This window comes from Camelus bactrianus, chromosome 11, assembly GCF_048773025.1.
Source record: "Camelus bactrianus isolate YW-2024 breed Bactrian camel chromosome 11, ASM4877302v1, whole genome shotgun sequence".
NCBI lineage: Eukaryota > Metazoa > Chordata > Mammalia > Artiodactyla > Camelidae > Camelus > Camelus bactrianus.
In genome coordinates this window covers 66,517,205-66,545,116 of record NC_133549.1, presented here as the reverse complement: position 1 = coordinate 66,545,116, position 27,912 = coordinate 66,517,205, and the positions used below count along the sequence as shown (strand labels likewise).

The 27,912-nt window shown below is 53.3% G+C and overlaps 1 protein-coding gene across 7 annotated transcripts in view; it reads right to left on the bottom strand.

Moving 5' to 3' along the window:
* PALD1 (phosphatase domain containing paladin 1) overlaps positions 1-27,912 on the bottom strand; it is a 103,506-nt gene that overhangs the window by 45,091 nt on the left and 30,503 nt on the right. For 4 of the 7 annotated variants that reach the window (XM_074374150.1, XM_074374154.1, XM_074374148.1 and 1 more), the window contains exons 2-18: positions 20,848-21,061; positions 17,888-17,990; positions 16,402-16,581; positions 15,128-15,292; positions 14,119-14,279; positions 13,849-13,924; positions 12,988-13,139; positions 12,521-12,623; positions 12,205-12,309; positions 10,099-10,194; positions 9,565-9,693; positions 8,953-9,129; positions 8,724-8,879; positions 8,239-8,415; positions 6,955-7,095; positions 6,633-6,704; positions 2,202-2,342 (exon numbers count right to left, since the gene is read on the bottom strand). In XM_074374150.1, the coding sequence (XP_074230251.1) occupies positions 2,202-2,342; positions 6,633-6,704; positions 6,955-7,095; positions 8,239-8,415; positions 8,724-8,879; positions 8,953-9,129; positions 9,565-9,693; positions 10,099-10,194; positions 12,205-12,309; positions 12,521-12,623; positions 12,988-13,139; positions 13,849-13,924; positions 14,119-14,279; positions 15,128-15,292; positions 16,402-16,581; positions 17,888-17,990; positions 20,848-21,032 (2,319 nt within the window). In that variant the 5' untranslated portion in view covers positions 21,033-21,061. Of the gene's footprint in view, positions 1-2,201; positions 2,343-6,632; positions 6,705-6,954; positions 7,096-8,238; positions 8,416-8,723; positions 8,880-8,952; positions 9,130-9,564; positions 9,694-10,098; positions 10,195-12,204; positions 12,310-12,520; positions 12,624-12,987; positions 13,140-13,848; positions 13,925-14,118; positions 14,280-15,127; positions 15,293-16,401; positions 16,582-17,887; positions 17,991-20,847; positions 21,062-22,913; positions 23,019-23,637; positions 24,137-27,912 lie in introns of those variants that run through there. The other 3 variants (XM_074374149.1, XM_074374152.1, XM_074374153.1) reach the window with 3 other exon arrangements.

The window sequence follows — 27,912 nt, the reverse complement described above, 5'->3', positions numbered from 1 at the left end:
AGCTCCCAGGTGAATCTCTTGTGCAGCTAGGGTGAGAAGAACTGGATTAGAGGGTGTCTCAGGCCCCTCTGCTCTTCAGCTCTTCTGCGAGTTTGGCCCAAGCTCAGCTCACTGGGGCCACCTGGTGGTCACATTGGGGAATGACTCCACATCTTGCTTCTGCCGGGACCCTCACCCCAACTCCCCCCATCACCAGCACCAGGAAGCCCGGGGATAGGGCTCAGGGATTCCCATCCTCTCACTGCAGAGGTCAGCACCATCCTGGCCTTTGGAATGGAAGGGGAGTCCTGGTTAGCAGCGGGTGAGAATCCTCTGCTGGCTCTGCTTCCTCCTTCCTCATTAAAACACCCCACAACCCCAAAGGCAGCCAGAGCATCTACCACTAGACACAGCCCCAACCATACCACCCTTCCCTCCCACTGCCAGCAGGAAAAGCCAACTCACCCATCCAGCCTCAGCTCTGACAGCTTCCAACACAACTGTGTTTGCGGGCACCAAAGCACCTTGACTGCCTCTGAACTCACTTCACTTTTTGGCCTCGCGGCCTCTGCCCATGTAGCCCCTCCTGCCTGAAGTGCCTTCCCCGGCTCTCATTACACTGGGATTGTTCAAGGCCAGTTCTGTGGGACTCTCCTCTCTCCCCGTGGCTCACGTCCTCCTGATGCTCCCTGCTGCACCCTCTGTGCCCCACAATGAACGTCCACGGCTGCAGAGCTGAGGAGGGGAGGGCCTATCCGCTGGTGGGGAGGGGGATACCTGGTTGGCTGAAGGCAATGGAGAGCCAGCAGGGCTGAAGGGAGGGGATGTGGAGAGGGGGACACTGACAGGGGGGCCTGTGGTGCTCTGAAGCAGGGCTAGACATCCCTTTTCAACCACTTGGGCCTCCTGCTACAGCAAGAACTGGAAGCCTCAGTTCTCTGCCCTCTCCGTGTCCTTTGAAAGCAGGAGAAGCTCAGGCTTTCAGTTCACTGCTGCCACCTGGCGGCAGCATACGAGACCACCATGAACGAGACCCAAAGGCAGCTCCAAAGGGATACAATGGAGCTGCTGGCCCTGGGGAAAACTAGTCTATCTTATGCAGCTCAGCAAAGTCCACTTTCTGGAACCTTAACTACTTTCCCCACCCCAAATTCAGCAGCCCTTCCAACTGATCTCTGGCCTTGCGCATAGCCTGACCCCAAGTGGCCCACCTCCAGGGAAACTCTTTTTCCCAATCATGGTCTGATCTGTGGCCCAGAGCAAAGGTTGGCGTGGATCAGCCATCACGGTGTGCGCCCGGTGCAGGCGGACCATGGGGCTGGCTTGCAGCTGCCCCTTCTCGGCAGGGGCCACAGGCAGAAGCTGACCTCAGCGACTGCTGACTAGAAGCAGTGAGCACAAGGTCGGCACCCACAGTGGGGATCACTCACTACAGGCACAGCCTTCCTGAAGCCCCTCACTCCCCCCACAGCTGCCCCCTCCTGCTCCAGCTCCCGCCTGTGCCCCAGCAGCCAATCAGATTCCCTGGGTCAGAGAAGAACAGAACTAGGCAGGTCAGTGTGTCTCACACAGAGATCGGAGGCCACCACATCCCATGCTCCGAGCAGCCCAGCGGGTTACAGGACTGGGCCAGCCATGTGTGACAGAGTGCTGGGGACCACAGCCAACTGCAGGACATGTTTTTTACAGATAGGCTAAAACTCTGAATTTTTATATGAAATCTAGACTTTTATAGAAAACTTCTGATTTTTATAATTAAATGCCCAGTCCCTCAGGCAGCATCACCTGTTAAAGCACTGAACTGCTTCCCTGCCGGGTATTACACAGCCACTCTCCAGGGCCACAGAGTGGTCCCATCTACCAACCTGACCCCTGCCCAGGGCCTCCAGGGCCCTCCATGGCCCAGACACTGGAGGGTTAATGACTGGCACCACAGGACCTAGGACAGGGTGCCCTTCTGACTGGACACACCCTTGACAGGCCCCAGAGTCGCAGCAGCTGTTAAACACTCCCAACATCACGGCTGCACACACCCCGCCCAGCACCCCAGAATCTCACCTGGGCAAGTTGCAGTTGGGCATGTTTCCATTTCAAGGATCACCTCCACTCCCAGAAGGTGGAGAAGTGACTGAGAGCCCCTGCGGGTCCCCTGGGACCCCTAGCCCCTCACACCCCGTCGGCCCCCACCTGGGCCGCGCACTCGGGCCGGGGCTGGGGCTCACCTGGCGGTAGGTGCAGATGATGATCTCCCGCAGGTGGTAGTGCATGGGCGTCATGGTCTCACTGACCGTGTCCAGTGCCGCGTCCACCTCCTTCTTCACACTGTGCCCATCAGGCAGCAGCTGCACCACCTTCATCACCACCTGGGGCCAGAGGAGGGGGGATAAGCAGAGCCCCAGGGTGGGCAGGGGGGCCTCCAGCCCCAGCAACCGGCTCACCGGCACCAAGGGCACACCGGCCTCAGGGCCCAGGCCCTGACCGCCCCTCAGTTCTCAGAGGGGTGTTCCTGGGTATCTCTGAGGCCAGGGCTCCCAAGGTGCTTATTTGTCTAAGCAGTATGAACCTTGCTCCAAACAAAACCTTACCCAGGAATCTAATCTATAAAATAGAGAGTTGTCATGTCACTGGGGCTGGTGGGGTGAGGAGAGGGTGTATGATAAGCCTATGTGGGGGTCCTGCTGGCTCTCCCTCTGCTTGCAGCAGCCCCCAGGCCCCTCACAGACTCCTGGCTATGAGGAACCCAGCGAGGACACCACACCACTCCGACTCTGTCTACCCTGCTCCCCACGGCCAGCACAATCCAGGCCTCCATCACCTGCAGTGGCCCTGCCTCCTCCCCTCCCTGGTAGCCGGAGAGATTTTACTGAAGTATAAATGTGAGCATGTCCCACTTGTATAATTCCCGGGCTTCAATCTCCTTCTGGTTCCCCTGCACTCAACACAGAAACCGAAAGGTCGGGATGGGGAGGGTATAGCTCAGTGATAGAGTGCATGCCTAGCATGCATGGGGTTCAATCCCCAGTACCCCCATTTAAAATAAATAAATCAACAAACAAACCTAATTAACCCCCCAAAAACAAACAAAACCCCGAAAAGTCTATAAGGTCCAGCACCACCTGACCCCACTGGCCTCCCAGCCTCACTCATAACTCCTCCCAAGGCTTCAGTGCCTCCCTGGAATCCCTCGATTACCCGCCAACAGCCCACACAGTCGGTCAGTGGATGAGAAGCTCCCGGATCCCTGAGCACAAGGGCTTTCCACCCAGGAAGCACCCAGCCGCCAACAATGCTGAATGAAAGACAAAACCCAGCCTAACTCAGCTCTTCTCACAATCTGGCTGCCACGTGCACACATGGCCAGAATCCCCTCCCCAAGACTGGGTCCTGGTGGGAGGGTGGCTGGAAGGGCTCTCCTTCACCCCTGCATTTCTCAGAAGGAACTGGCCCAGAGCAAGCATACTGGCAGGGGTGGAGCTACAGCCCAGTGGAAGAAGAGGACCCATCGCCTGGGAGGACCCTTGGTTAATATGGCTCAGGCCACACTCTGGTCCTGAGTTCTGCCATGGACATCTCTCTGGAGAGGAGGACGGCCCACAGGCAGGTCCCCAGGCACAGGGCTGCAGCTTCTTCAAACGCAATGAACCAAACTCCTAGCCTCTGCCCCTAAATTGCTCCTCCCCTTGAACTCTTCATCTCCTTGGCTGTCACTAGCACCAGCCAGAAACCCGAGGTCATCCTGGGTGTCTTCCCTCTTTGCCCTACAACCAATGGTCCCCAAGACCAACCAGTGGGGACTGGGCTTCTCCTGTTCACCAGGCAGCCCCCTCCTCACTCAGGCCCCAGGCTCTCCTCTCCACTCCCCCATCCACACACTGGCCGTCCAGAATTAGAGTCTGATCATGACCTCCCTTATTTCCATGCTGGCCGCAAGCTTATGGTCAAACATAGTGTGGCCCCCACCAGGGTCCTTACAATCAGGGACAACCACCTCAGCCCTGCTTCCTTTCATTCTGGCCAACCACAGCCTTCTACAGCTCCTGCCCTTTCCAGACTCCCTCCTTTGCACACTTGATCCCCTCTGCACACTACCCCTCCTCCCTCAGCAGACTCATTCATCTTTCTAAAATGCACTCAAATGTTACTTCCTCCACGAAGCCCTCTTGGGCTCCCTCAGTTGCACTTTCAGCCCTCAGAACCAGGTCTATCTCAGCCCTCTTCACACTCTACTGAATGTTCCTCACTGGACTAGGTTCACTAGGCCGGAATTAATCATGAATGAAGCTGGTCTGGGCATGAGAAGGTCTTGGGGTGGGTGAGGATGCGGGCATAGGGGGGTCTTTGGGCCACGTCATGTAACTCTGGAACACAGATTCTGAGGTCTACCACCTGGCTTGTGCCCTGACCCCACCACCTCTCTGACATGGTTCTAGGGTAATGAGCTTGGCTCCCCATGCCTCAGTTTCCTCATCTGTCAATGAGGAGTAAGGACACCTAACTCTTGAGGGCCGTGAAGGGTGAATAAGGGAGCGCACAGAGGTCCCAGCACAGGGCTGGGTGTGAGAAAGGAGAGCTCAACTGTCACATCTGAGGGACTGACATGAAGACTAGGAATTCAACTTGGAAATAAACCCCCATGTACACAAATGAGCTTTGCCAAACCATTGAATTGGGAAAGGATATTCTTTCCAACAAGTGGTGCTGGGAAAACTGGATATCCACATGCAAAAGAATGAACCTAGACCCTGACCCTATTCCATGTACAAAAATTAATTCAAAATGGATCAAAGATCTAAACGTTAAGAGCCAAAACCATAAAATTCTTAGAAGAAAACACAGAAGAAAAGCCTCACAACATTGTATTTAGCAATAACCTCTTGCATATGACACCAAAAGCACAGGAAACAAGAAAAAAAATCAACAAATTGACTTGAATTTCATCAAAATTAAAAGTCTTTTGCATGAGGGGAGACTACCAATAGAGTAAAAAGGCAACCCACAGAACTACCGCATATCTGATAAGGGATTGACATTCAGAATATATGAAGAGTTCCTACAACTCAACAACAATAAACAACCCAAATCAAAAATGGGGAAAGAAGTCAAATGGACGTTTCTCCAAAGAAGCTACACAAATGGCTATAAAACACAGGAAATAATGCTCAACATCACTAGTCACTGGAGAAACACAAATCAAAACCAGAGTGAGTTATCACTTCACACCCACTAGGAAGGCTATTATCCAAAAAAACACAAAAAGCAAAAAAACACTACAGAAAGTGCTGGCAAGAAGAATGTGCAGAAATTGGAACCCTTGTGCTTTGTTGGTGGGAATGTATATGGTGCAGCTGCTATGGAAAATAATATGGCAGTTCCTCAAAAATTAAACAGAGAATTACTAATTGATCCAGCAATTCCACTTCTGAAGTTGAAAGCAGAGACTCAAACAGATGGTGTACACCCATATCACAGCAAATCATAGCTATCACTGCAGCATTGTGCACAACAGCCAAAAGGTGACGACCACCCAAGTGTCCACGGACAGATGAATGGGTAAATAAAGCGTGGTCAATACTTACAAGAGAATATTATTCAGTCTTTTAAAAAAGGAAACTCTGGTATATACTCAACATGGACGCACCTTGAAGGTACTATGCTAGGTGGAATAAGCCAGTCACACAGGGAAAATACTGTATGATTCTACTTGTATGAGGTATGTAAAATAGTCACATTCATAGAGACAGAAAGTAGAAGGGTGGTTTTCAAGGGCTGGGGGAGGAAAGATGAGGAGTTGGTGTTTAACGGGTACTGTCCATTTGGCCTGAGGAAACAGTTCTGGAGAGAGAGATGGTGGTGATGGTTGCACAATAATGTGAATGTACTTAATGCCACAGAACTTACACTGAAAAATGATTAAAGTGGTAAATCTTACATTATGTGTAATAAATTAAAAAAATGAAAATCATCAGTGAATCAGCCAGGAAAAGGAGGAGAGATGTGGTCCAAGGAGAGGGAAAAGCAGACACAAAGGCCCAGAAGATGAAAGAACCTGGCGAATCTGAGGAGCCGCATGGAGGCAGAGGGGTCGGACAGGGAGCCACAAGGAGAGGCTGGAAAGGCAGATGGGAGCCAACCATACTCAACGCCGACATCAGGCAGCCATGCGCCAGCTCTGAGTCCCACTTTTCCCATCTGGAAGACGGGACATTGCCACCTAGTTGCAGATGTCAGGAAAGATGACGTAGCAGGTGTGCAACACATGAAATGTTAGCATTGTCTGTCCAGTGCCCTGAACTGATATGGGGGTGGGGTGGGGCAGGCCAGGGCCCTGCACCAAGGTCAACAACCACAGTTGGCTCCCAAGTGCCCGTGAGGTGGTTGTCAATGTGACTCAGACAAGATGGTGGCCAGTGGCCCCTAGGGCACACAGCAGCCCAGCAGCAGGGCCAGGAAGAGTCAGGGGATCCAGCCCCCACCTCCTTAATGACCACCTGCCAGGGCCCAGAGCCAGGCTACCCTGCACCTTGGCTTGCTCATCTGTGACCTGGGAACTGATATGATGAAGGAGAAGAGCCCCGAAGATCCCACCAGACCTGGCAGTGAGACCCGCCCTCTCCCCTTTGCCAGGTGTCCCCTGGGGGCCCTATGGGGCTCACCTCAAACTCGCCCTTGGTGAACTTGGCATCAGGCACACTCACGAGCTCCTCCTCGCCCACATCAGGGAAGCCCTGTAGGGAGGACAGCTGTTGGGACTGGGAGCACTCCTCCCAGACTGCACCCCTCCCCACGCCCACAGCCTCGGCCAGGGGTCTGCCAGCCCCACTCGCCGTCTGCCCAAGACTGATGGGAGGGGGCTCTGGGACCACACCAGGCACCATCTCTGTCCCCCACACCCTCTTGCCATGGCCACTGTCCTGAGGGACCAAGCGGCCACACTGCCTGGGTGACCCCTATCCTCACACAGGCGGCCACACATACCTGGATGTGCCAGAAGGCAAGCACAGCCACCACCATGGCAGTCGTGGTCCGGCCCTGGCCACTGAGGCAGCTGAACACAAAGCCAGTACCCGGGTCCTTGGCGAGGGCAGCCTGCATGGCCTCCAGGAGCCGGTCAAAATCCTGCACGGCAAGACCGAGGTCTGAGTCCGCAGGTACTCCTGGCTGCACAGACTCCCAAGGTGGTCCATCCCTCCAAATGTCAACCCCAGTAGCTGTCCTGGGAGTGCTTCCCTGTGCCAGGCTGTGTCAGGCCCACAATCTTGCATGTACACACTCAACTCACTGCTGTACACACAAAGCCATTTGAGTGTAAAAAGACACATCCCCTTCAGTTAAAAAAAAAAAAGCCACACCCTCACGTACAGTCACAACCCCCACCCCAGGCACTGAACGTGTGAGCAGACACAGGCACACACCTGGGGCTCCTCTTGCCTGCCATCCCCCAGGCAGAACACACACATGTGTAGGCCATTCCCTTCTGCTATGGACTCCCTTGGCCCTACTGCCCACCAGGGGTGGACCCAACCCAAGTCCCAGCTTGAGGGCAGTCCCGACCTCAGCCGAGCACTGCAGCACACAGCCACTAGGGGGCAGCACACTGCAGGCAACCAGACCCACAGAGCAAAGTGAGGGGGAAATACAAGCCCCATCACCGCCTGTCACACGGGGCATATCACAGGCCTGCAGATACAGACACGTCACCCAAACGATGGACAGACCACACAGGTACACAGTGACCCCTACACACTACACGCCAGGCACACACACCACATAAACCTTAAAGACACAAACTACAGATATCCACAGGCACAAACCTACAGATACCACACGCTCACATCCTGAGTCACACAGCATTCCACAGCACTTTCCTCCACAAATACCCTACATGTGCCACGCCACACAACTCCCCAAAACACATGCTCTCCACAAGTAAAGACAAGAGGTACCTCAGCCTCCACAGTTACAGACACACCACATACATACACACACTCCACAGTGACGCCTGCACCCACTCCAAACACATTTCCTCAATGGACACACACACTCCAACACCGTGGACACCCACCCTACACACACCTATGATGCACAACAAACACACAGATGCACACATGCACACACAAACACAAAGCTTGGGGCATGTGAATAAATCCAATGAGCTGAATCTGAAACCCTGCAGAATAAGTTCTTAGTTCCTCAGGAGAGCTGTGCCCATAGCCAAGGCCCCTTTCCCTCCCCAGAGGCCTCAGCTGTGGGCCCCCTCACCTCCTCGCGGGGGGCGCAGAAGTCTGGCATGGGGATGCGGTGGTAGGTGAGGCCAGGGCAGGCCCCACGGTGCTGGCTGAAGACCTCCTGCGTGGTGAGGCACGTCTGGAACCTGTGGGTCTGCGAGTTCTCAGCACCTGGGGCCTTCAGATGGGCCTTCAGCTGGGTCTCCAGGTTCTAGGGAAGGGTGGAACAGAGGGCTCAGGCCACTGAGGCAGCCCCCAGGCCAGCCCTGAAAGGTTGGGACCAGTCCTGGCTACCAGGCCCATCCCTGACCCTTCTCGAGCCTCAAGGTTTAAAACCAGACTTGGAGCCAGGGAGGGGACCAGAGCAGGAGTCCTGAACCAGCCACTCCCTGAGACTGCTCCTCCAGGGGCCTCAGTTTCTCCACCCGTACAAGGGGTGCATGGAAGCTTCTGAAGACCCTTTCAGGCCAACTTCCTAGGTCTCCAAGGCAGGGGTGCATACACGCAGGCGGGCCTCACCTCCAGCTGGCTAGGGGCCACAGGGGGCCCAGGCTGCCGCAGACTGTGGGTGCGCCCATCACACTCCAGCACAGCCTCCTCTCTCAGGCTGACCCACACCACCTGCCGCAGTTTCCTCTTGGTGTCGGTCAGGTAGGCCAGGATACTCCCCAGGGCCTGGAGGGACAGGAGGGTGGTCAGCGAAAGGTCCCCTCCCCCAGCCCCACAAATGGGCCCCCCGGGTGGTCACCTTGGCGCTGGGCTGGGCCGTGCCGTAGATGGGCAGACGGGGCACCCGCCGAAAGTTGGCCACGTCCATCTCTCTGATGGTGCTCAGTGCGTCCGGAGAGACGAGGTCATCCGCCCCCTGTGGGGAGAGCAGCAAGCCTGGGACCCACAGCAGCCGGCAGAGGTTCAGAGCCTGCCCCTGGTGGGGATGGGGGGATGGGCGGGACTAGCACTTTACAGTTTACAAAGCACTTTTGCACATCCGGAGTTTCCTAACCACCCTGGCGAGGAGCAGAGTGATGGTGCCCACTCTCAAAATGAGGAAGCTGAGCCAGCTCAAAGATGAGAAGCTGGTGGCAAAGAGACCAGAACAAGGTCTCCTGACTCCCTGCTCAGAGCACGTGGGTTTGAGAGTGAGGAGCAGGTCCTGGAATAGCAGTCAGAGCTGCAGATGCTTTGTAGGGACTAAGAATGACCCCATCTCGCTCACAGGAGTGTCCCACCACTCCACAGGCCATCTACTCTTGGCCTCTTATGAGGCCCAATGCTCAGCCCAACCCCACAGGAACCAAGGGTCTACTGGCCTCGGGGCCTGCCCACACCCACTCCTGCTTCCCCAGCCAACCACACTCACCAGGGAGCCCATGGCAATGATGTCCCCGGGGGCTACAGGCCCCGCTGAGCTGAGCGTCACAGGTAGGCGGTACAGTTCAGGATGGGCACATAGCCAGCGGCTGAAACTGAGGGCAAAGGCCAGCGGGTACTGCAGCCCGAGGCAGAGAGAGATGGGAGTTCAGGGGCACAGGGCCATCCCAAACTCTCCCTGCCTGCCCCATGGTGGAGGAGCCCCAAGAGATGAGCCCCAGGGCAGGGATGAGGGGGTGGGTAAAGAGCACCAGGATGTCTGATGCCCTGGCTAAGAGTACACATACGGGGACCCAGAGGAAAAAGACGTGGGGCCTCCCTTTGCCTGACCTGCTCAGGGACCATGCCTCTATCTTGGTCTCTCTTGCCTTTCATACCCACCTTCCTTTGGAACCAACATGTGTCCCCACTCCCCTCCCCAGCTCCACAGGGGTCACCACTGACCCCATGCCAGTCACTGGGTGGGGAAGCTGAAGGGGCCCCAGGAGAAGAGGGTATGGGTCGGCTCATCCCTCAGCCCCACCTGCTCATGGAGATAGTAGTTAAACAGGATCAGGTAGAAGTACCGCTCCAGGCTCTGCAGCGCTCTCTGCCGGCCACCGTGCTGGCTGCCGTTTCTCTGAGAGGAGAGGACCAGGAAGGAGTGGCCCCCCCGTAAAGATGGGGCTGCTAAGGTGCCCACCCCACCCCCAGAAGGACAGGTGTTAGGCCTCAGAAATTCCTAGAAGATGATCTACCTGGCCCTTCGTACCTCTGTTCTACCAGGCTGGAGGTGCCCCCAAGCTTCTAACCCTATCCCATTTGCTGTGGTTTATCTATGGTGCAGGGACAGCTACAGGTGACAACAGCAGGCACTACAGCTCTCAGTGCAGGGACTGCCTCCCCTGCAGGCTCTGCACCCAGAGTCAGGCTGGGGCCCCCCGCTTTGCTCCAACACCATCCACCATGCAGGGCTACCCACAACCCACAATGAAGCAGCAAGTACATAAACACTTTTCCCTGAGCCAGAGGCCCTTGCTTAGGAGCTATGACCCTCCCTATCCCGGCATCCTCTGGGCAAGGGGCTGTCAGAGAATTCCAAGGGTCCCTCTCTTCATCTTTGGACCTCAGGTGAGAATTCTCCTGTAGGGTCAGGACCACCTTCTGGAGGACAAGGGAGATTTGAATAGGCCCAGGGAAAAAAAGGCCATGCTCTTGGATGAAATTTAATCCCATCTTTGGGAATCCAGGCCAGAGGTCAGAAAACTTTTATTTCTATAAAAGGCCAGACAGTAAATAGTATTCTGGACTTGTGGGCTACACGGTCTGCATTACAGCAGCTCAGCTCTGCTGCAGCAGCATATGAGAGCTACAGACGGAACAGAAATGGATGGGCAACACCTTGTTCCAACAAAACTCATTTACCAGAGCTGGGGGAAGGTGTAGCTCAGTGGTAGAGTGAGTGCATAGCATGCACGAGGTCCTGGATTTGATCCCCAGTACCTCTGTTAAATAAATAAATACATACGTACCTAATTACGCCCCCTCAAAAAAAATTTATTTACCAAAACAGGTGGTAGACAGGAACTGCCCCACAGGCCATAGTCTATCAATCGCTAATCTAGACTTTCTAAGGGGAGAAATCCAAAATACACAAAAGCCTCATTTTCATGAAGCAGTTCAATGCAAGGTATTTACACAGATGACCCCACCGTGCAACAGGAAGGGGTCTTTGAGTAAGTCACAGCAGGTGAAGGTCCAAGAACACCTGCTCTGTAGGCACCCCCCCAAGTGCTTTATGACCTTATCTCAGCTAATCGTCACAACAACCCTATGGGGTAGTTACTGTTAGTGGCCCCCTTTCACAAATGGAGAAACTGAGGCACCAAGTGGTTTAGTAGGTTGCCCAGGTCCGTACACCTGCAGGTGACAGAGCCAGGACCAGTAAACCTCAAAGACGAAAGGCAGGTGTGACAGGGAAATCTGGGGTTACATGAAATAAGCAGGATGCCAACCTACACAAGAACACCAGAAATATGAAAACTGGAGGAAGCCAGCCCAAAATGCTCAAGGCGGCTGTGCCTGGATGATGAGAGATTTTTTTCCTTCTCTAATTTCTCAATTTTCCATAATGTAACACTGCTTTTAAAAGACATTTCTTTAAGTATTAAAGAAGAAAAAGACTCTGCGGACTTCAGATTCTTTCCATGCGCTGTGTGCAAACACTGTCAAGCTGACCTCCCCCCCGACCCCGAGCACAGGGACAGGCCTGCTGAGACAGCCCAGGGCCTATCACTCTTCCAGAAGCAGTGGCTGGACCAGACCCCAGCCTTCTCAAAGAAACAGCGATGTGTTATTAGCAGGGGAGCCAGGAACAGCCTGGGAAGCATCTGGAGCCAGAGGTCCCCAGCACCTCGCCAGCAGCCCCTTCCTCCATCCTGTTTATTCTGCAGCGAGGGGTCCTGGTCAGGGAAAGTAAACTTCCCCTCTTCCTGCAGGCCCAGCTCCCAATCTCCCCTTCCTCTGAAAACTGCTCTTCTTGTGGGAGAAGCAGCAATCAGGAAAAGTCAGTCTGAAGGAAGCCAGTCAACAGGCCTGACCAAACGAGGCTGCCAGGCTTGGGCAAAAGCAGCAGCTCTCCGTGCCTCACCTGGGCTGGGCTCTCTGGCCAGCTGCCTTCCAGCTTCCTCTGGTTTTCCAAGACTGCTTCCTTCAGGTCATGCAACTCTGCACAGGCGGTGATGGCTCTGTCCACCTGGTGCCAGGGACCAGGGCAGGGAAGGGGGACAGCAGCGGGGAGGGAGCAGGGCCAAGGAAAGACCGCAGGAGACAGAAGGGGAGAGAGAGGGGCAAAGAGAATGACTAGCCAGGAAGTGCGGGCAAGGGAAGAGGAGGCCCCACAAGTGAGGGGAGCGAGTGCCTCTCCCCTGCCCTGCCCCAGCTCCTTGCCTGGCCCCCTTGCTCACCTCCTCTACTATCTTCCTCCCCTGGGGCACAGTGTGGAGAAAGCTCTGTACCACCTGGAGTTGCTCCATGGGCAGTGGCTTAAGGGTCTTCATGGGGACAACTCTGACAAGGAAGGGCAATAGCACAATCAGCGCTCCCAAAGGCCTCGAGGACAGCCCCCTGTCAACACCCTCCCGCTCATCAGGCCGCTGAGAGGCACAAGACTGCAGGCTCCACATTCTCCTTCCAAATCAGTCTGAGGAGGCAAGGGGCATCTGCCCCACTGGAAAAACCGAGGCCCAGAAAGATCAAGTGACTTTCTCCAGGTCACCCGGCAAAGTCTGTGGCAAATCAGGAAATGAACCCCAGATGCCCAATTTCCAGCTCCAGCTGTGGGCTTCTGACGTCCCCACCACCCTGGGGCAGCCTTCCCCCTCCACTCCTCATCTCCGCAGCCCCCTGGGGCACTGGGTCCCACGGCACTCACTCCGGCCTCAAGGCAGTCCCACTGTGGTGAAATAGGATGAGGGTACCCAGGACCATGCCCAGGGTGGTCCTGCCCACACCTGTCTGGCAGCTGAAGAGCAGAGCAGGGGGAGGTCCGTGGGTGTCTCGGAGCAGCAGTAGGCTGGGGGTCTCCTGGGGAAGGACCATGGATAGCAGGTAACAACTGAGGACCAAGCTGGGGAAGTGGCATCATGACATCTGCCTCCCCCTCCAGACAGCTCAGCCTCTTGCCAAACCCCACAGCCAGATGTGCTCTACCTGCCCCCAGGAGCACAGGCCCTGCCTACTTTCAGGCCCCAGGGAGCAAAATGAGGCCTGGAAGTGAGGAGCACTCAGAGGGAACAAGGCCATATTTACACTGCTGTGAGGTGCAAATTCAATAAGGTGACCTCCCAAGGGAGTTGGGACAGGAACACCCCCAGTACTCAGGAACTATCAGCTAAAGAGTCTACAGGGTAAGAGTTTTTAGATCCAGGAAAGAAATGAGAAACTTGAGGCCAGAGAGGTTAGGAGATTCGTCCAAGATCACACAGCAAGTTAGTACCCAAGCCACAGCCAGAGTCCTGTCCTCCAGATGGTCAGCGCTGGGCTCTGTCATTAGAGAATTTACAAATACACACCCACACAAAGACACACACAAGCCCCACACACATACACAGAAACAAAGATGGGTACACACACACACACTCCCGACTCACTCAACTCCAAACACAGCACAGAATAAAGCCTTCCTCCAGAGGCCACACCCACCTCAGGCATCTCCATGGAGACAGAGCTTAGACACAGACCCACTCTCCCAGCACCCACCTGCACTCCCACCACCCCTTCCACCCCAACTCACCCGGAGGACACTGACAAAGGCATCAAACTGGGCTTCCAGAGGGGCTCCTTGCTCCGGCAGGGGAAGGCGGTGGTACCTGCCAGGTGACAGGGAGCAGCCCATCAGGCAGGCCACACACCCTGGGTGTCCCCACATTCCCGTGGGACAGACAGGTGTGGGGAACTCAGCCCGACCTGCAGATGGTAAGACTGAGGCCACAGCTGGAGGGCAGGCCCAGCGGGCACACAGGCCTAGCACACTGGGGTCTTGCGCAGGACTGGCCCTCGGTACCTGTAGGTGGGCTGCAGGAAGAGGGGCCGCTTGAACACCTCCTCAGTCACGTGTACGTCGTCCTCGGCCTGGATGGCCACGGCATGGGGCTCCCCCCGCAAGTCCTCGGTGTTGTGGTACACATAGTACGTATTCTTGCTCAGCTGGGCAAAGTCGTGAATCTAGACAGAGGTGGGGGGCCAGAGGGCCATGACAGACCTTCCTGGCGGAGTGCTGGAGCACCTAGGCCACCCAGAGGCCATGGAACTGGCCAGAGGTGCTCTCTGTGCCCTGGGAGTCCTGGTGGGACAGGGGTGGCTGCTGGCCCCAGGGAGCCACCCAGGCCTAGGCTGACATGAGCCACAATGGGGCCAGGTCGGAAGGGCTCTGCCCAGTGGGCAGCAGGAGTTAGCTAAGCCGCCAGACAGAAGGACAGGAGGAAGCCTGATCAGCTGGGAGCTGGAGGAGAGGAGGCCTCAGAGGGAGATGGGGAGGCAACCGAGGCCAGTGCAGCCTTCATTCCTGCCTGTGGATATCTCGGGGGGGGGGGGAGGGGCACCATGACCCACTCACACTATTTACACACCTCTGTGGTGTGTCAACAACCTCAGAGACCCTGACAAACCTCCAGGCTGCGGAGGAAGAGGACAGAGGAACCTCAGAAACAAAGGCTCATCGAGAGAAGTGACCCAGCCCAGGCCTCACAGCTCACAGAGGGCTGAACTTCAGTCTTGGGACTTTCAGTCTAGTGCTCTTTCCCCTCCCCCAGACCCTTTTCTAAATGAGAATGCTGAGTATGGAGGAGAAAAGTGGGATGGGAAAGGGGCGGAGGCAAACAGAGCTGGGAATAGAAGTCCTTCCCCTGGCCGCCCAGGAGCCGGCCTTGCAGCAGCCACTCGCCCAAGCAGGGCAGAAAAGCAGGCAAGTGTGGGCCAGTGAGAGCAAAGCGCAGGGCCGTGGGCTGGGGCTCCACTCAGCTGTCCGAGGCCTACCAGGGAGGGCACATCCCACCCACACCAGTGGCCCTCACCTCCTTCCGGATGGCCTGCTCCAGGTGTTCTGCCTGGACCCCGGGTCCGAGGCCCTGGAGGTTCTCATGCAGATGCTCCTTGTCTCGAGGTGTGTAGGGCACAAAGTCCTCGCCAGCACGCAGAAACAGCACGGGTTCCTCCCGCACACAGAAGATGATGCACTCCTACCAGGAGTCCAAGGAGGAAGGAACCATCACCACTGTCCAGCATGGACAGCCTCTCCATTGCCCCACCTCTGAGCAGGCCGTTCCCCCCCTCGATGGGCCCCTCACCCCACCCTGCCCCTGCAACCTGAATCCTACCCCAAAAGCAAAACTCAGTCCAAATGCCACTTGCTCCTGACCCTCTCTCCTCTCTGGGCCAACAGCCCTTCATCTGAATCTCATGGTGTTAATTTCTGCTCTGTATTAACATTATCAATGAACACATCTTTCTCCCTTCATGGACTGTAGGTTCTTCGCAAGTAGAGGAACCAACCTATAGTCCATATAGGTCCTGGTCCCTTTCAGGTCCTCACAATTCCCAGTACAGAGCCCTGGGTAAATCATTTGCTTGATAAACATCAGCTGAAAAAATGCATGCCCACCACCACTATGCAATGATTCAGTTACTGAGAACCATAGAGACAGAGAGATATGTGGGCAGACCCCACCCTGGAGGAACCTGCTGGGAAGATGGGATCTGTGCTCAGCTGACACCCCATTCCCACTCTGGTTCACTCAAGGATGCTCCGTTTTAACCCAGGTCAAATCAGCCTCGGGCTGCCAGCCATGAGTCTGCAATCACGGTAGACCCTCAGCCTCTGTCCTGGAGACACTCAAAGCCCCACCTCCACATCCACATCAGGCAGGAGAGAGGAGCCATTAAAAGCAGGCACATGGAGTCCAGGGGTCTGAGTTTGGGTCTTGGGACACCACTCAGGGACTGTGTCACTTATCCTCTTTGTGCCTCGGTTTTTTCCTCTGTCAAATGGGCTGACGTGAGGATGTGTTAGTGGTGACCATCACCCTGTGGGGTATATAACGGGCTTCCAAACTCTGGGCTCCCATGTCCACAGAGGACAATGCAATGCAATTCACCCAGAATTTTCCAGTCATTCTGGCCACAATGAACACTGCAGTATTCAAGACCTGGCAGGGCCTGGTCCTGGTCACCAGCCACCCTCCCCACCGTGTGACCAAGCCCCTCCAGAATGTCTTAAGTTGCCCCTTCTGGAAACCCCTTTCCCCTGATTTGGGGGGCTGGCCCCTGCCTGGGAAGTAGCCATGCTTACCCTGTGTCCATCCTTCTGGAGTTTCTGGAGGACCTGCCTGAATCCTGAGAGGCTGGGCTGTCCCATGCCAAATACAGTGTGCCTGCTCTGCGCCTGCCGGAAGTTGGGGGCCCCAAAGCTCTGCAGAGTGCCCAGCACATCCATCTTCTCAGCAACATCCTGCACCAAGAAGTAGCGGCCCTGGTGGGGGAGAGCCACAGGGGGTCACTCAGATGACTCAGGGACATCTTCTACAGACAAGGCTCTGTCCCAGGCCCCAGGGGATGGGGAGCAGGGAGATTGGGGCAGGGGAAATGGTCCTCAAGTTGTCTGCAGGCTCATGGAAAAAGCCAACAAAATATGTGACTATCTGTGATGCCAGGAATGGTGTTACATAGTGTGGAAAAAAGAAAGACCACTCCTCCTGAGGGGGAGTCAGAGAAGGCTTCATGTAGGAGGTGGCATCTGAGCCAGAACTTGAAGAAGAAGAGCAGGGAGAGGCACTCCGGGACCGGAAACTGAAGACCAAAGGTGGTCCTAGGGCAGGTCTGCAGCTCCCCAGGCAGAAGGCAAACACCTCTCACCTCCAGAGAAAGCCCATAGAAAAGGGGCCCAAGTAGGGAATCACAGCTAGGGCACCAGGAATCAACGAGGAGAAAAATGCTAGCCACTTCCCAGGGACCTGCAGTTCTGAGGATGGGCTGGCCTCTCTCCTCCCCAGCTGGGGGATGCAGTGACTCAGAGAAAAGAGGAAAACACCACTCAGGGATCAGGTGAGAGCAGGAAGAGCCAGAAGATTCATTCCTGAGCATGAGGTCATGTCATCCACCAGTTTACCCATCAACCCATCCACCACCACCCACTATCTAGACTCTCTTTCAATGAATACAGTTAAAGCATCATGATTACCATTCATTTGTTCATTGATGATTTATTGAGCACCTACATTATACCCAAGCACTGTTCTAAAGCCTGGGGCTACAGCAGTGAACAAGATACATGAAAAGTCATCTTCCTTGTAGAATTTACTTTCTAGGGGATATTTAAGGCAAAAAGATAGACAGATAGACAGACAGCTAGATCGATAGATTAATCTAGACAGATCTACAACTACATCTATATCTATGTGCCAGAGAAGTTCTGAAACTTCAAAAGAGAATGGGATGGAGATTCCCTACGTGGGGGAAGCAGTCTGGGGCCCCGGCACTTTAAGGCTCCCATCCCTGTTCTCCCTGGTGCTCCAAGGGAGGGGTGTGGGCAGGTTGGGGCCAGGCAGTGGACAGATAGGGAGAGAAGAGCAGGGGGCTCCAAGAGTTGGGGAACAGATCCCCAAAAACTAGAGGGTGAGGGGAAGTGGGATCAGACCCCAGAGGATGGGTGAGGCAGTGAAGCAAAGGGGGACAGTGGGGAAAGCAGGAGGAGGTTAGGAAGGGAAACAGTGAGGAAGGAGGGCAGGGAGCATAAGGAGAGATCAGAAGGGGGAGAAAGGAGCGGGGCCAGACCTCACCTGCACCAGGTAGTGCTCAGGGGTGGCATCGGAGAGCCGGCCCAGCGTATAATGGGCCTTGAGAAGCTCATCGTGAATCTGGAACTCCTCCCTGCAGTTGTACCTGCCAGAGGCAGGATGAAGACCAAGTCAGGCAACCTCTGTGGCCAGGGTCCACTCCACCCTCACCAGTCCCACAGTGGGGCCACCCCACCCCACCCACACAGCTACCCATTTATGGCAGACTGTCCACTGTTCCCCAGTATCCACTCTCCCTTTCTTCCTCAGCAATAATACCCTGGAACTGTGACCGGGCCAGCCAGCTGAAGACTACATGTCCCAGCCTCCCTTGTGGCTCGTGTGATCATGTGATTCAGTTCTGGCCAATGGGATGTGAGGAGAAGTGACGTGTGCAACTTCTGGGCCATTCCCTTAGGGGAAGGTGTGTGACTTCTACTCTTCCCTCCATCCCCCTGGCCAGCATCCAAAAGTGATGACAGGAAGTTAATGTTGATGAAGGCAGGGCAACAAGAGGAGAGGAGCCTGGCTGATCATGGGGCAGCCAAATCAGCCCAGAGTACCTTCTGGACTTTTGAGTAGAGAGAAGCTTCTGTCTTGTTTAAGGTCTCCTTAAATAAGAGTTACTTTGGTCCCAGATGGTCCCACCATCAGACTGTCTCTGAGAACAATCCCCACACTGACAACCCCACAGCACAGTGAGGCAGTTCAGGACACAGGTTTTGGCGTTGCATGGCCTGCACATGAATCCAACTCCATTGCTTTGTAACGCCATGGCTTTGGCATTACTTGCTCTGTCACTCCACTTACAGTAATTCACACCTCCTAAGGGCTGCTTCGAGAAGTCAATGCACGAATGGAGTAAGTGCTCAGCCCAGTGCCTCAAGTACAGTAAGCATTTAGTAATATAATTATTGTAACTAGTAGCAGTTTTACCTCCATGCAGGGCCATTTCAAACAAAGCCCTCAGGTACAAATCCAGATTTCTGAAGATGCTAAACCAAGGGGAGGTCTATGCACTCAAGACACAAAAAGCTCCCATGCTGATTCTAACAAGGAATAAGACATAGCCTCCCAGAGCTCATAATCTGGTGTCTGCTCCTCTTTACAAAAGAACTGCGTCTAGAAAAGGCAGGGTGGTGGAATGAGTGGGGTGGGGAGCACTAGATAGGAGTCCAGAGACCTGGGTTCCCTCCGCCAGCCCACACAATACTCATGGCATACAAACCCCCCAAAACTAAGCTTTTGTATCTAGATGAGTTTTCTTTCTTTTTTAAAAATTTTTTTAACATTTTTTTATTGAGTTATAGTCAGTTTACAATTTTGTGTCAATTTCCAGTGTAGAGCACAATTTTTCAGTTATATGTGAACGTAACTATATTCATTGTCACATTCTTTTTCACTGCGAACTACCACAAGATCTTGTATATATTTCCCTGTGCTATACAGTATAATCTTGTTTATCTATTCTACATATGCCTGTCTAGATGAGTTTTCACATCTGATCTAAAAGCTATTAGACCAGGAGTTGGCAAACTTTTTCTGTAAAGGACCAGATCGTAAATGCCCTAGGCTCTGGGCCACACAGTGTCTGCTGCAACTACTCAGCTCTGCCGTTGAAGGGCTCCGCGTCCACTGACAATATGCAATGAATGGGAGTCGCAGGTTTCAGTAAAGCCTTATTTACAAAAACAGGAGATGGGCTGGATTTGGCCGGAGGGATACAGTTTGCCACCCCTGACTGGATGATCTCTAAGGTCCCTTCTACCCCCAACAAGCTACAACCCAAGGATCACTGTGTCAGGCCGGCTGCAAGAGGCACACTCAGTACCACTTCAGGGGATTTTCACAGCAGGTCAGCCACACCACAGTTAAACATTTTGAATGTCATCTCCACATACCCTGATAAGGAAACTGAGACCCTGAGAAGGGAAAGGATTTGCCCAAGGTCACAGAGCAAGGCAGAGGCAGAGCCAAGCAGGCTCAAGACATGTGGTTCCAACACTGTGCTCAAGACCCAAACCCAGTTTTGTCACCTGCTGGTTGAGAGGCTACACATCAAGTCCTTTTTATGTAACATCTCTTTTCCCCGCCTGATCACGAGCACAGTATTGTATCCTGATTACAATCTGCCTGTCAAGCCCCAAAGCCAGCAGGCCACATCTATCATTCCCACTCCTCAGGTTTCCTTATACAGAAAATCCCATCTAGGGACTTCCTACCTAGGGACTTGCTAGGTCTCTGCCAAACCTCTATGCGTGGAACATATTTAATTCTTAGCTCACCATGTCCTACTTCCTCCGTCCTGGAGAGGTCCAGAGGCAGGGGAGCTTGGTAGGCAGATGCAACTTGAGGCAGGCTTCCCAACTCACCAGGAGACAAATCCAATGCCCCTTCTGTCTTCCCAGCCTCAGGCGCCCAGCACCTGCTCCTCTACTGGCCCCACAGGACGTATGCAGTGTGTCCAGGTCTCTCAGAATATGAGGCCAGAACAAACCCTCAGCCCCTTCCCAGGACCTAATTAGGAGAGTTGGCCAATAGTTTCCAGCTTTTTCAGCCCAAGGCCCTTTAACGGCCTGGTGTTAAACTCAGTTTCAAACCATAATTACAGGTTATGAGAAAAAAAACATCTAAATTTTATGCATCTAAGTATATAAACTTCCTTTGAAAATGTTCAACAAAAAGTTATTTTCAAAAGGGTGTCCCTCCAGCCACTCCTCCCTCTCCACACTCCCTGGCATCATGGACATGGTGAGTAATACAGGCTAAGATCCCCAGCAGACACCAGCTCTGCCACCCACTTACTGTGTGACTCCAAACAAACTGCTTAACCTCTCTGGGCCTCAGTGTCTCCATCTATGAAAGCATTTGGGAGACATTAAGTGCTGTATGCCACCACCCCTCCAGGTAGCTCTCCCAGCCATGTCTTCCAGGAAAACGATTACACTCCTCCTGTCACTCACGTGATCACGACGGGGGCCACCTTGTTGGGGATGATAGACTTGGCCTTACTGTTGTGCAAGCTCGTGGTCTGGAAGGAGTTTATGCTGAGCGAGTGTCGACTGTCCATCGTGCCACCATCTTGGAGGCCCTCAAAGGGGGCACTCGCCGAGACCGTCTGCTGGGCTGTGCTGGCCGTTGTACCCATAGTCTCCCAGCAGCCTCAGGACCCAAGACCTGTTGGGTAAAAGGACATGCAGTCAAGGAGCAGGTGGGAAAAGCCACAGCAGGAAGGACTAAGCCCATCCCTAATCCCCACCCTATATGCAGACAAGAAGTCTGAGGCCCAGAGAGGACCAGCTCATCCTGCAGCTGGAGACAGAGGGCGGGTCTACTGCCTCCACACTGGTGCTCAGCAAAGCACAAGTTTGCTGAGAGCCTACTATGTGCCTGGCCCTCTGCTGCTGCTTTGGGGGTTATGGACATGGAGAGACAAGAAGACGTAGGCCCTGACCCCTGACAGTTTACAATCCCCGAGGGAAAAATAAGACCATTAGGAATGGGTTAACCATCCCCACCAGGTCAGGACCTAGGGCTCTAAGTGACTGGGTCTGGTCACATAGAGGCCAGGCCTTCCAGACTGGGGGAAGTGGGAGGCCATCATAGGAGGGAGAACCAGAGGCAAGAGGCAGAGGGAGGTCAGGAGATGGATTTGAAGGATTTGGAGGAAACAGGACACAGAAGAACATGCTAGCTGTGAGTGTCACAAAATGAGGCCAGAGAAGTCCAACTGGATGAGTTCTCAGCAGATCAAGAGTTCAGAGAAAGCACCAGGCCCCCGAACTCTACATCAACAGTGTCAATATCGTCAACAACATCTCAACAACCAAAGCTTTTGCTCGACTTCAGGCATGTCGGCCATCCTCAGGGACTCACACGTCCTCTTGCAGGGCTCTCTGCCTGGGAAATAGTTAGGGATGTTTGCAAAAATTGAACAAGCGTGTTTTGTTGATCACACTGTTGTTTATAGTAGCAAAACACTGGAAACAACCTGCAACAGGGGATTTGTTGAATAAATTATGGGACATTTCTAAGGTGGAATGTTAAACAGCCTTAAAAATATCCTATTGATGGATGTGGAAAGATACCTAGGCAACAGGGATGGAAGGAGCAGGCTACAAAGCAAGTGCAGGCTATAATCTCATTTTACTATACTAATCTCATATAACACATAAACGTGTATCAGGAGAACAGTCTGGGAGGACGCACATCAAGATGCTAACCCGAGTCATCACCAGGTGATGAGATGATAGACAATTTTTATTTTCTCCTTTTTCCTTATCTGCATTTTCTGGTTTTTTGCTTCTGAACACTGGGTAATAAAACCTACTTAAAACAAATAAAAGAATGGCTGAGGAAGCAGGCCGGGAGAGCTGCTGAGAGCTGGCAAAGGGTACAGGGAGAACTGGCTCAGCAGTCTGAGAACCAGCCCGCTGGCAAGGAAAGGGGCTGGGAATCCCACATGGACCCAAGCAGCAGCTGGCCCCACATGGCACTGATGGTCCAGGATCAGGAGGGGGAGGGAGCGACCTGCCCCACCAGCCCCCACCCCCGCCTGCACCCTGAGATGGTTCCCCTCTGCAGAAGCACAGGGATGATAAGCAATCCTGAGAACCTGAAGACACCCCTCCAACCCCTCCCAGATGCCTTCAGCTGGGCATGAGCTGCTCCCATCAGTGGGGACTATCTGATCCCCACCATCCACACTTCCCCCACCTGACTCTTGCCCTGCCCTCTCAAAACCAGCAGCAGCACCTCAGGAAGTGGATGATGGGGTCGGGGTCAGCATGAAGCCTGGACTCACACTGTGCCCTCTCTCCCCCAGACCCAGAGTCAGAGTTGCTTGTCCCAAGGTAGGTGCTCCCCAGGCTCCCCCTCCCCAGAGCCACCTAGACAGAATGACTAGACTCATTCTGTCCCTCCCAGAACCTTCCCAAACCACCACCCATCCCCCCCCACTCCTCCAGTCCAGTCTTGTCATCCCTGACAACTCCCAGCAGCTGCGTGACAGCTCTGTGAACACACACACCTTGAGTTTATAAGAGCCTCATCATGGCTCTCCAGACCCGATCCAGTTTCTCTCTCCTTTTTAATTTTTTCCTGGTGGAAGGCGGAAGGTGGAAGGAATGAGCCTCTGTTCCCAAAGAGAAACATAGGCAGCTCAGAGCGGGTGGATCCCCAGTTAACCATCAGCAGAGCCAGACCCTTCTCTCCATTTTGCCTGTCGCGGCATGCCCCCAGCATGGCTCGCCAACACTCCCCAGATCCCTCACCAGTCCGGGCCAAGGAGGCAGGGGTGGGAACAGCCTCCTCCAAGAACAGGGGAGCAGGTTGCTGTCCCAAAGGAGGGAGTGACGGACAGGACATGGGAAGGGCCTGCAGGAGGCAACAGCTGGCTACAGCTGCCAGCCAAGGCTGGGCCCTTCTCCCACGGGGCTGGGCCAGACCTGACACCTCCATCTCTCCTCCCACCTCCCCCCACCTCCCCCACAGCTCCAGCTCTCTCACCGGCCCCACAGGCAATGAAAGGCCCCAGCCGGTCCCTGTAAGGACAGCCAGGAGACAGTATCTGTGCACAGCTGCAGGAGTGGGGGAGGCACTGAATCCTCTGACCTGTCTCCAAAATGTCTAGAGGAGGGTAAAACATCGGGCTTCCCAGGCTTCTCACTCTGCAACTCTCCCCTGAAACTTCTTACAACCCCGCCCAGAGTCAGCCTCCCTTCATCCTTGCTGTGGGGCCGTTGGCAACTTACCTCTCCTCTCTGGGCCTCAGTGTCCAGAGCCACAAAATGACAGTGAGGGATGGGAAAGCCCTTTCTAGCTTCAGATGGATCTCGCTTCTAAGACTGGCAGTCCTAGTGGTCACTCCACTGCTGTCCAGGGTGAGGGGTCAGCAAGGGCAGGGGTGTGGGTTGGGTCCCCGGTGCTCAGACGTCTGCTAGGAGGGAGCATGGGGGCTAGACTGGGATGAGACCAGACAGTAAGGGGGTCTAAGAGCCTGAATTGTTTGCAAACAACTTTGCCTTATTTTCCTGACTTCTAACTAAAAGCTGGCATTTCCTTCAACCACAAGTGAAGGCCGCCCCTGTTACGTGGCGGAGACAGGGACATGGTGGCCATTGAGCTCAGAGACATTTTCACATCACACTGCAGCTGTGCAGGGATCAGTCATCGCTTGCTTGACATCCCCATGATGACCAGAGCCGGGATCCCAGCGCACAGACCTGGGGTGACAGGACTGGTCAACCCTGGGCAACTCAGCACCTGGTGGTCTCAGGCCCCCATGGTGGGATCCGAGGTTCTCAGAGCCGAGCTTAACTCAACAAGCGTGGAGAATGTGACCATCCAAGAGAGAAGCCTAGCCTCACCTCACGAAGCAGCTGTAAAGAAGCTGCCGTGCCATCTGCAAAGTGAGGTTCTCCACACCAGGAACTGTCAAACCAATTGCAGTCTGTCTGTCCATCACACGGGGCACGTGTTCTGAAAGGTACGCCCCAGCTGAACGTCCCCACCAAAGCTGAGCAACAGCAGCCTTGTCACTAGTATCTTTAAAAATAAAATTTAACCTTAACTTACCTAATGGATTATCTCGTTAATGCAAGAATAACTAAGGACACTTACTACTTCATCACCAATTTGGTTTTTAGTATTTTGATAGCTCTCAATAAAATTCACCCCCCTGTAATCCCATATATTTAATTTTGTGCATTTAAAAACATTACTCTGAGAAGGGGTCCGAGAGTTTTCTGCCAGATTGCTTGAGGGGTTCTTGGCAAATAAAAAAGGAACCCCGTGCTTTGAGGGAAGAACATTCCCTACCAAATACAGGTTCCCTTCCCCTTTCTCCTTAGCTTCTGTTTGTTCACATTTCAAAGCACCTACTAAGTGCCAGGCACCATGCTAAATGCTTAACATTATGGTCCCCGCCCCCAACAACTCTGCAATGTCCAGGCCTTACTGTGTCCATTTCAGGTGAGGACAGCTGACCTTTGGTTAGTGGCAGCAGTGGCAGCAGTTAGTAATGGCTCCTCATCACAGCTCCCTGCCTCGCTCCTCATCACAGCTGACCCTGACAGCAAAAGCAGCCCACAAGCTCTCACCTCCCTCTTGGATCTGTTCAACCCCCATTCAGGGACCTTAGGGACCCCCATCCTCTCCACTCTCTGCCAGGGCACCCAGATACGGCCTCCCAGAGAGGCAGAGAGATACAGGGTGTCCCACGTAGGGAAGGAGGACTCCAGGCCCCATCTCACTCACAGAAGCCCTCAGTGACCAGTTACAAAGCCACAGAATCATCTGGGCTGCAGCTCGAAGAGCATCTGAGAAAGTTCCACACGTGGACATGCCATCCTTCTGCCTCTGAGCAATCACATGGCAGTCAGACCTGAGAGAAAAGAAATCGCATTATGGAATCCTTGGCAGAGAGGTGACCTCGATTCTCCAAGAAGAATCAAATTTCAGGAGCTGGAATATTAGCTCCAACTCATCAACTAGCTGCCTGATGCTACAGTATAAACACCCAGCCTGCTGGCACAGTGAGCCTCTCGTCAAGGGCAGTATTCAAGCCAAGGGGATGCTGCAGACGCCCATTTTGGGCCCTAGAATAGGGGATGACAGACAAAAGAGGTTCAACAGCTGATTCCTAAGGCCCCAGCTCTAAACATCTCAGCAACCCAAGTCCATTTCTTTTCATGTGGTTCTTGGTAGAAGCGAATTGTCACCATTCATGTCTGTTTTCCCATTTCTAGTCCAAAGCTCACAATTGCCACCCCTATTCTTTGTCCTGGTCACAGAACAGCAGCCATGAACTCCAGCTTGTCAAATCCTGTGGGCTTGGAAAAGATGAATAGTGGCTTTTCCAAAGCAGATTCTGGCTCTTGGAACTGAAGCAGAAAGCTGGCCATCTGCTTCTGACCCAGCCACCACCCCTCCCTGTTCCTTTGTCCTGCCTTTCCTGCCCCCAACCCTCTCACAAAATCCCAAGTCCTGCCTTAGGGAAAGCTCTGACCACAGGAGCCTCCGCAAACGGCTGTTACCAAGGGCCCTAAAAGCAGAGATTCAGAGCTGGCTACACCCCCGGAGGTCAGCTAGTTCAACCTTCTCTTTCTATAGATGAGGAAAGAGACCCAGAGAGGGAAAGTGATGAGCTCCAAGTCATATGGGAAATGGTCACAAAGACAGAATTAGGACCCAGGGCTCCTGCCTCTCAACCCTAAGCCCCCTGGCTGGGTCATGCTAACACTGGTCTGAGGCACAGGGGAAGATTCTCTTGTGAGCACAGGGAGATGGTACTGAGCAGACATTGTACCGCTAGGGGGTGCTGGTCGAGAGTGTGATTCCTGTACCTGCCGGGGTGAGCAGGAAGGGGAGGGTCTCAACAGGTGCTTGAGATAGACAGTGACCCTAAGTGTTGACAGGGGGACGCCAGAAGGGCCAATGAGTGGATCTCTGATTGCAAAGCATTTGACATATACTATCTCATTTAATCCCAAGAAAAGAGGTGCCAACTCTTTCAACTCAATATTAAGTTTACAAAAAATCCAATTAAAAATGGCAAAAGATTTGAAGGTTCAAATGGATGTCAAATAAGCATGTAAAAGATGTTCAGCATCTTTTATAGCATGTTACTCTGTCATCAGCAAAATGCACCAGAAAAACCAATTTTAAAAGACCAACAATGTCAAGTGTTCGTCAGGTTGTGGAGGAACTGGAGACACAGTGCTGAAGTGTTAATATCACACAGCTACTTTGGAAGACAGCTTTGTAGCTTCTTACAAATTTACACATACACTTACCATATGGCCCAGCAATTCTATTCTCAGGTAACTAACTACCCAAGAGAAGTGAAACCATGTTCCAAAAAAGGGCCTGTGCACAGCAGTATTATTCATTCATTATAGCCCCAAACTGAAATCAGCTCATATGTCCATCAACCAGTAAACAGATGGAAAAATGAAATGTCTGAATTCATATTCATATAATGAAATACTACTCAGCCAAAAAAAGGAAGCCGTTACTGATATACACACAACATGGATGTACCTCAAAAACATCACACAAGAAACAAATCAGGCCTCAAAGACTTCAAACCATATAGCCTCATTTATATGACGTCATGGAAGAGGCAGAACTACAGGGGCAGAAAGCAGATGGATGGTTGTCAGAGGCAAGGGAGTTGACTGCACAGGGGCTTGAGGGCACCTTTTAGGGGAAGGGATGGCTCCACACAGTGAACACAGAGGTTACACAACTATGTACCTTTGCCAGTGCTAAACTGTATGCTCAAAAAGGGTGAATTTTTTCATAAGAAATTTGCCTAAATAAACCTGTTAAAACCAAGAGGAGTTCGTCCCTCTAGTCACACCTTCCTCCTTAGCTCCACAGCTCACCTGCCATGCAGCCTCAGCCAGCCTCTCTCTCCGGACCTCAGTTGCCACGCCTATGAAATGAGGACAACAGCAGTACCTCCCCTGTGGGGTTGCTGTGAAGGCTAAAGACTACAGCTGACCCTTGAACAACACTAGGCTTAGGGACATTGATCCCCTGAGCAGCCTAATGTCTGCACCTGCAGTTCCACATGCATGCATTCAACCAAGCACAGACCGTACAATACTCCAGTAGGTATGTATTAAAAAATATTCACATGTTAAGCAGATTGCACAGTTGAAATCTGTGTTGTTCAAGGGTCCACTACATAAGGTATGTAAAGTCCTCAGAATAGGGCCTGGTCAGCAAGTGCTCTGTGAAAATCAGCTGTTCCCACATCCCACACTGCAGGGAGCACTGATCCCTCAGACTTAGGAGCTGGGCTGTGTTACTGAGTCCTGGGAATGTGGCTGGTCCACACAGGGATGTGGTACAAGTGTAAACTACATACTGGATTTCAAAGACTTTGGGCAAAAAAAAAAAAAAAAGTGAAATATCGCTTTAACAATTGAAATTGATTATACTGTCAAAATGATACTATTTTGATACATTGAGTTCAATAATATATGTTACTAAAACTAAGTTCATTTACTTCTTTTTAC